This window comes from Branchiostoma floridae, chromosome 11 (assembly GCF_000003815.2).
Source record: "Branchiostoma floridae strain S238N-H82 chromosome 11, Bfl_VNyyK, whole genome shotgun sequence".
In the NCBI taxonomy this organism is placed as follows: Eukaryota; Metazoa; Chordata; class Leptocardii; order Amphioxiformes; family Branchiostomatidae; genus Branchiostoma; species Branchiostoma floridae.
The window spans coordinates 7,553,001-7,562,350 of NC_049989.1; the positions used below are offsets into that span (position 1 = coordinate 7,553,001).

Genomic DNA, 9,350 nt, shown 5'->3' on the forward strand with positions numbered 1-9,350 from the left:
CCTTTACGGTATTTGCTATCAATCATCTACAGTTCCTTTTGTTTAGAGCACTTGGGGCTTACCTTAATCAGGCTTGGGTAGGGTTATATCCAATAGTTGTTCAGGAGGCTTATGGATGGTTAAAATTCAGATGAAGAACTGTTGTTTTTATTATGTTTACCATGAAAAAACCATGAGCATCTGTATAACCTGCTTAGGTTTTAATCTGCTGCTAGTCAATGGATAGAATTGAATTGAATTAAATGAATGGTTTATTTGATCATTATGATCAGAAAAAGTATAGAGGACTAACTATCAGACTGGAATGTTGCCATGACTGCAATATCAGTCAGGTCTGCTGTAATTGAAATTTGAACTCATTTATGAAAGATGGTTGACCTCTGACCTGGATATTGATTGGTAATAAAGAGAACCAACTGTCAAATACTGAATTCTGCAACTGACCATAGGAATAGACTGAGAGACTTCAAAAGGACATACTAAGTAGTATATGCAGGACAGGTACAAAACATGTAGGGCAGGGATACATGTAGAATTCAAAAATCTATATTAACGGTCAGTTTGCCCATCCTATCACACATGTCTATCTTCATCCCCTACTTCAGAGTCCTAATAAGCCAGTGCCCTTGGTGTATCAGTATTCTGGTTATCTGAGCCAGCAGGTAAAACTGGGTCAGCCACTCAAAGAAGATAGATCACGCCCTCAAGAGATGACATATATTCAGACAGGAACGTTCTGAAAGAGATTGAAAAGTTCAGCATAGATTTTAGAATTGATGAATAACATATCATTATTAAATCTGTCATATTTTGAATGTCAATTAATTCTATAATTAGCATCTGAATGCTCAATGTATGGTTACATTTAAGTTATATGACTTATATCTGAAAGCTTTTGTAGATTTGTGAATCCTGTTGGTATTGAAGTTTGTACTTTTTTCTTAAATGTTACAGTCAATGATTTGTAAACTTTTTATTTGTAAATAATCATGGAAAATGAATTAAGAAGATTTATGTCAGTCACTGCATTTGAAAGGAATTTTAACAAGCTTTGTGACTTAAGGTCATGAAAAAATTGAAGTAATTTAGGAATACGATCTAATTGGCAAATCAGTGAAACATAATTAAGTATCCAAACAAAAAAGAAATGTTATTACATTGGTTAGTTTTTACCCATCACCTACTTGTACAGTCAACATATAAAATGAGTCTAAATCCTTGATGTTCCGTTGATGTAACATACAATGTATCTATTGCCCTGGCACACGTATCCCCTTTTTTGGGAATATCAAAATTTGCTTTTTCATCACAGAGAGCCTTGATATACAGTATAGTCATTTTCTCCAAAAGGCTATGGTTTCCTGTGAAAAAGAAAACCATTGTAGCTGTTTTGATGCCCTTTTGCAGCCTGGCCCATCAGTGGTTTGTATTATAGATGGGTGCTGCTGACCGTTAATGGCTCTCTGAGGTCCTGTCAGGTGGGAAACTGTTCCAGCTACACCTGGTGCCTCTGTATAGGGAGCAGGTAGAGCTGTGGATTTATTACCACCCTAGATATGATAAATCAAAAGTATGTTAGTGTCATAAATTTCTAATTTTTGCCAGGGTGACCTCACGCGATGCAAAACAGTCAGGTCCTGTAGGTTGTGCACATGAAGTTATGATGTCACCATACTCATGTACATTATGGATCACATGTTTTGCGTCTGATACTACATGTCAAAAGAAAGACTATTAACATCATGTTTATAGGACCATAAAAGATGTTAATAGCACCTGTTACATTTTTTAGTCAAAATGCCCAGTTTGATGACCACATAGCTTATTCTGTTTTACCTATTTAGCATAATGATATGTAACTGTTTGATGGAATTTACCCATTCACAAATCCTCTGGTAATGAAAGAACCAAGGTTATCTAGCTGGCACACTCCTTTCAAATCTCCTAGCCTTATATAACATCAATAGAAGGTATGTTTCTGGTGTGATGAGTTTGCTCCTGCCACAGAAATGTCAATATTTACAGTAGTGTGATTATTGTTTCTTTGTTCATATTGACAAGAGCTGAAGAAGAATATTCATATCATGATCCTGTTGCAAAGTGCCTTGCTCTTAGGTGCCATAATGTTTCCCACATCTAAGGTCTATATGTAACGTTAGAATTAAGTACAACAGGCTTAGTGCTTTTAGTCTAGTGACCCAAATTCCCCTTCAAATGGTTCCATGAACTGACCTATATACAGGTAAGTACTGTATATGGCTTGAATGGATTCAGCAGTGCAGTGAGTGACCAGGATTGCTCCAAAGAAAACTTAAACGCTTCTTGAACATCACATAGGCACGGACTTTAAGCTTGCAAAAAATAAAATCCTGCTGGCATTTTCTTGCATTATCCTTAAAGGTTTATAAACCATCCAAAAAGAGAAATGTTCTGTAAATACACTGACAATGTTACGTAAAGCAGGTCCAGAAATTCCTGAATACATCATATATAGTGTAAACCAATACTTTTTAGAAGACGTGCCCAAAACACAGTTTAACTATTTGGCACTATCTGATAAGGGACCACTTCATTTGTTGACGACAACAAGTGACAAGTGAGACCACTTTTGTTTTGTCATTATCATCTGAACAATCTTGACATGTTGTTTTTCTTGCATATCCACAACTACTGATCCATACAAAACCACATCATCTAACAATAGCCAAGACTTACTTAACATAAATTCCTGCAACATAGGAATCCATATCTGGCCTAAGATTTGGTCGCTTATCCTTCCTTAAAATAACTTAAGGTTACTGTACAGTTTACTGTACAATGTATCCACCTGCTATGCAGACTGCTGGCAAACGTCTTCAAAAAAACTTTTCATTCATAGCATACTCATGGTATTCAAGATGACTGTTTATCCGAGTTGTTACTTAAGCTACCTTTGTGCAATGTTAACATTCAGTGTTGTCAGCTCTACTTACTCTACCAATTGTCAGATATGGTTCAAATTCCGTGGAGTCCAAATTTGGATCTGGGCATGGCTGCAAAAAATTGCGTTGTCACTTCGGATGCATCAAACCTCTGCATGCAAAAAGCTTGACATACTTGTCGAGAAAATTAGGGGCCACCCGGAATGCTTGGCTGGAAACGCGAGCTGTCGCAAAGCTGCATCATATTGTATAACTAGCTTACAAAAAAAGCACCATGCTCGTCCTCAGGCTGCTTTACCTGCACCACTATAAAACTTGAGCATGCGGCAGTCCTTTCTCCTCCTACCACTTAAAAGGCTCTGCAAAAAAATAATGAATTTGGAGTATACCTGGTCATACACATGTACTCCATGAGTGCACAGCATATGTAACTGTCTTTTGGTTGGCACAGATTTCTGACAAAACCCTCTCGATTTGTTATCAAGGTTTTTCCCATGATGTCAGTAGAAAGGCACGTGCCATAGACAACAGCATTCTTCCTAATGCACATCGCCCCCCCCCCCCCTGTCATTTCGAGAGGTTGGTAGATATGTTCACATGATAACATTAGGGAGGATCATGTATAAGGACTGCCTCAGGGCACTGCCATTCAGAACAGGTGTGTTACAGGCTTACCGCCCTTCCCTCCATAATGAGTTCACCCACCCTTCACCTTTTGACATGAGTGGGGGCTGTGGTGTCTTCTTTTCATGTTATTCAAGTGAGGATTGGGAGGAAGATATGTATCAGAGAAACAAGAATGCTAAAATGGATTTGCACCTTTCAGGTGGTATCTCACTGCACTTGGGGCACCGGTGTGGTACTGCTGGGTTTGAAAGATGCTCAATGACTTTCATATGTAGAACAAATTTTCCTTCATTTTGCATATTATGTTGTCTTCTAAGTCATACTTTTATGTAAAATCTAAATTATAAAAAATTGGCAAAAATAACATACACAACAGTGCCGCAGTGAATGAACCCCGCAGTGCTGCACCGGTGCCCCGAGTGCAGTAGTGAGGTACCACTTTTTCAGAATAGCAATTATGTTAATGTTGTTTAGTTCTGATGTTGCTTAAGTTTACTTTGACGTCGTAAAATGAAACAAGCAATGTATAAAAACAATTCAGTTATGAATATTTTCAATTCATACTTACAGTCCTTGACTTGCTCTGTTTCTAATGCTCTCATCATGATAGAAAATAGTTTTTTTTTCCATTCAGAGTATAATACTTATATGTATTTGATAGAAAAGCTTGTTGCTCAAACTCTTATACATGCTGACAGTATTCTACTTCTTCTAAGAAAGAGTCCAAACTGAGCGGGACTCAGATAAACTTGAACAACAGCCAATAGTCATACGTCACGTCAACAACACTCTTACACTAGCATCAGTCTCCATATATACGATGTGCTATAAACAGGAGGCTGACCTCTCTTTTAAAGGACTTTGACACGAGAATCTTAATGAACTTGTTGAGTTGGTTGTTGCGGGTAGCCAGAAATGCCTGCAGCATGACATCTTCACTTACTGGGTCGTTGGTTCATATTGTGTAACGTACACAAAAACAACCACTTGGCCCAAACCTTTTGCATGTACCTTGTTCAATAGAAATCTGACGACACGGGTAATTCAGGGTGCAGTGGGGGTGTACATACATGCTAGAGGGGGTCCTGATAACATGTAAATGATAAATTCAGGCAGTGACACTGAAGTGCACTAGATTTGAGCAGCAGGCTAACTTCAGCCCTTATTATGCTTTATGTATAAGGCGTTGATTACAATCTACATTAAATACGAGCATTCTTCCAATGAATTACACAGGATTCAAACTTCTGATTGTGCTCTACAGCGAAAATCATGTAGGTCACTATCCAGCTTCAGTGGCTCATCATCTGACTGAGATATGTTATGTGGGGGTACAAAACAAACATACATAAAGGTCAGGGGAAAATGATGAATGTTTGACAGTGTTCTGGGTGTTGTCTTCTTGTTTCTAGACAATATAAAGTATAAACATGTACACCAAGGTACATTTTTAAGTTGACCTTTTAAGTTGTGACACTGATGTTTATGCACTATAGTGACGACCTATAGTGAATGTTTGGCAACAGAAATCTGGTAGTGACTGTAAACAGAACTGACTGTTTCTACTTTATATAGTGGTGCATGTTTTCAGAAGGGTGAGTGTGCATTGGAAAGGCAGGCCAATTTTTCTGCATCCTAAAAAAAATGTAATCATTGTACGTGATCAGGATGCCAATAACTAATTTTGCATGGCCGTCTCTTTAATATATGTACCACCTATGGTTGGCAGAAAGATATATTTTAACAAAAATGTATAGCAATTTGGCAAACCAAAAGATCATGAACCGTGTATTACAGAAAACAAAGACCAAAAGGTATCTCAAGCACTGACAGCCATCTGCAGTACCCGTTTTCTGCATATTGACTTACAATCTGAATTTTTTATTGGCATGTTAGACTTACTTGATACCTACCATTAACTCTCCGAGAGGCATTCAGTCTGCAATACAAAACCTGGGGATTCAGAATGATGATTCCTTTCTCCTTGCCAAGTGGACCATACTGATATGTCTGATAGGTGTCTAATTAGAGGCAACATGGGGGGAGATACTGACTGATGCTGTTTTAAGATTACTGAGTTATTAGGTTTTCTATGATGAGGCATGATAAAGCAAAATTAGGTATTTCATGAGCAAAAAAAATCCTATTGTCCTAAAGTGTATAACTAGAGCCAGTTGTGTGTGCGTGCTTTGAGTTTGACTGATACTTACATAAAAGGGCACTCCATTCTACATATATGGGAATGTATGATACATGATACATGTATGCATGTGTAGTTAAGGTGTCTTGAAATGAAAGTGGCACATCTAATATTAGATGAAATACAATGAAGGATAAAAGAATTGCTGTCACTCTTTTATTTGTAAAGGTTAGAAAACACACTATTCAACCTTGACCCCACAGCAGCCTTCAGAAACTTTTTTGTCACTGTTTAGAATCAAGAACTTCTGCGACGCCCTAATAATTGTCTTATTGATCGGAGGTACACTTTACGTGTAACAAAGTCAAACACAGTTAATTTCCCCGAAGCCTTCCCCCAGTCTAGACATGGTAGCAGGTGACCGGATGGGCCCAGGTTCAGCCACTCCCTGAAGCTCAGTACAACGATTGGTTCCAACTTGATTTGGCAACTGTAGTGTAGGTGCCATAACCAACCCCATACTTTTTTGGACCCGTTCCTAATTTCCCTTCCAGCTTGGAAAGCTTTTAGAAGAGCTGGCATCATTGCTAGTTTTCAAAAGGGAAAGGATACTTTCTCAGGTCTTTAGATAATCCTTTGTGGGTCAGAAAAAAATGGTTAATGCCAGTTGGAACAAGATTTGGTGCAATGTATCCAGACGTACAAATGTAGGTACTTTACATGTGTGTGTACATGTACAGTTGTATATCTCATACTCAAAGTTTTTATAGGCACAAAACACAAAGGAATCACTCTTGTATAAAAGTTTGCTTTATGTGCTGCTGTAAGTTATAATTGTAATGAAACTCTAAGCCTTAATCTTATCCCTGTGTTTCAGGCTCTGTACTTTCACAATGAAGCAAGATCTAGAGGAATTGTCGTGGTGAATAACTGCAGCATTTAACCCGTTTTCCTGACACCAGTCTATTGGTAGGATTCAGACCACTTCACCAGTCAAGCAATAAGTACAAGACAAAGTCGGGAAAGGATTTGGGGTGCCGTCGGGACGAGACAGAGATTACGTCTCATTGCGCCTTTTTACGCCGTCTGCATATTGGCGTGCTGATGACTGGTAATGTGTTTGCCTATAACAGACGGCGGGGTGATTTGTTGGGTTGGGCCAGATGACCTTGAAATGACTTTTCAGACTACAACATTTCATTTCTTTCACATTTTCCTAAATGTACACAATTGTTGATTCTTACAATATAGAGAGGACTATTGATAACCTTTTAATTTTTCTTGTGAGAAATATATGTCAATGTCGCAAATGTAATCAGGTTTGTTGCCTCCCTTTTCAAGAATACTTGATTTACTGAAGAAGTATAATAGATTGTATCATATGTTGAGTCTTAGAACACATTTTGAAGTGATGATGAGTAGGGGAATTGGATAATCAATGATAACAGGTTCATTGATTTGCAAATTGTTGAATTGATCTATGAACTAACTCTCCTGATTCTATGCAATAAATTGAATAATCAAGAGTGATTGTATATTGTACACAATTTATTCAAATAAAGTACATCAACAATGCCTTTCACTTTTTCAAATAGGAATATTCTTGATGTATGTACATGTATATATAAAATATATTATTTCTTATAATGTCAACAATAGAAGACCTACAGTCTACTATGCAATAATCAACAGTGATTGTATGTTGTAGAGAATTTATTCAAAGGAAGGACATCAGCAATGCATTTCACTTTTTCAAATAGGAATATTCTCTATGTATGTTTACATAAAAGATATTATCTCTTAAAGTGTCAACAATAAAAGACCTACTATTGAGACTGTTAAAATTCAAAACAGTTTTATAGTCTATTAAATGAAAGTTGATATTTGATAAAGTCATTCTTGTGATGCTTATTTGAAATAAATGTATTCATGATGGAGATTGTTTTAGCCTGGTTTTTAGAGATTGTGTTCCAACTTTGGTAGTGGGTCAAATATGGCTTCTTATGGCCAGAGAGGTTTCGTTTAGTATGGTGGCTCTTTCAAACAGTGTAAGAATATCACAGCCAAAGTACTTATTGTTTCCTACGATGTGTCAGTCTTTACTTAATGCCAAAGTGTGAGAGCTATGGAATCCATAGTAGTTTTCTTTGATTATAAAGTTGGTTCTGACTGTTTTCTCCAATTCTTGATATCCATGTTTTTTTAACGTTATATGGTTATGTTGCATGCACAACATCTGCTGCTGGTTTATACTAGTCTATGCAGGTATTGATTAAGGCAGAACTCGATCATACTGAGCACTTTCCTAATTATTCATAGATATTGATCCAGTTCTGTCCCAACCACACTTTATGGTCCATTGAAGACTTTTATGATAGGGGAAGGTTCATCGTTGGTCTGGCAGATGGCATGGCGAGGGTCCATATACAAGGTGATCATAAGCTAATATGTTGATGGTATTTCTAACTAGCCTGGTATCCAGCCGTAATATAGCTCCCGAGTCTCTTCTCTCCTCTTCGGACACACTGTAGACGTCTGTGAGGTGTCAAAAATGCAATGGATATAAAAGAGCACACCAACACAGCCCCATGAAAGTTCCTTTTTCATCTCTATGCTCCTTCTCCCTCTTCTATCCCTCTCTCTCTTTCTCTCTCTCTCTCTTTGATTGCTGCACTTGATTTGTGCATGTCTATTGATCATTTTTTTGGTATTACAATGTATTACTGTTTTGATATATGAGAAAATATAATGTCAGGCGACAGTATAAAGACATTGTAACTGTTAAGAGTGTCCAGTTATCAGAAAAGTTTACCTTTTTTTCTCATGAGTAATTTTGATGTTGTATGATGTTTTTACACAACAACGTTTTTTTTTGTGTGAGATCTTTTAATTAAGATCATAAACTCTAGAAATGTCTTGCAGTTATGCATAACAAGAGAGAGAGAGTTTAGAATTTAAATTTTAAGCTCCATCTAACGACAGCTACAATGGATGACTTGTCACGCTGGAGTGTGCCAATGGGATTTCAGATCACACTGCGCTCATGAATAGCGATCGTCCTGATTGAATCGGGCTCCCCGAGAGGTGAGTTGGTAGGAGGATGGATCATCTTTGCCGATGATAAGAAAATGAATTTCCATCTCTTCAGGAGCTGAGCGTGACACATATTTCAACTGTTGCTTCTGAAAAAAAAAGCCTTGAGATCAGGAACATATGAAAAGAAAGTGGAATGATAATTCATAGACAAGCAGAATTGTAACCTCCAATCCGTGGTCTTTTTCTTTAAAATTCATTGGGAACCGGAATTAGTTTGACATTTCTATCAGCTATTTTCCATTGGTCCCATACATGAAGTGCATCAATACAATATCACAGACAAGGGAACCGCAGAACAACTAAACTTAAATGCATCAGCTGCATAACCATACTGCAGAACTATCTGAATCATGCATTTGTATCCAACGACCATGACGATAATTTGCTCTTTCTGTGGATTAGCAAAGAGTTATCTGCTGACTGCAAGTTGTTTGGACTTTTATAGTCTGCTGAACAGGGAACAAAGTGTCTCTTACTGGTGAGTATAGGTAAACTCGTTATACCCCCATTGTTCGCCTGATGTTGCGTCTGCCGTTATGTCTAACAACTCTGGAGAAGCACACAAA

The 9,350-nt window shown here is 37.6% G+C and overlaps 1 protein-coding gene across 2 annotated transcripts in view; it reads left to right on the forward strand.

The window, feature by feature from the left end:
• The window catches only part of LOC118425273 (glycosyltransferase 1 domain-containing protein 1-like), a 28,549-nt gene extending 21,275 nt beyond the window's left edge, over positions 1 to 7,274 (forward strand). For both annotated transcript variants that reach the window (XM_035834070.1, XM_035834069.1), the window contains exon 17: positions 6,566 to 7,274. In XM_035834070.1, coding sequence (XP_035689963.1) covers positions 6,566 to 6,585 — 20 coding nt within the window. In that variant the 3' untranslated portion in view covers positions 6,586 to 7,274. The remainder of the gene's footprint in view (positions 1 to 6,565) is intronic.
• The last annotated feature ends 2,076 nt before the right edge of the window (positions 7,275 to 9,350 follow it).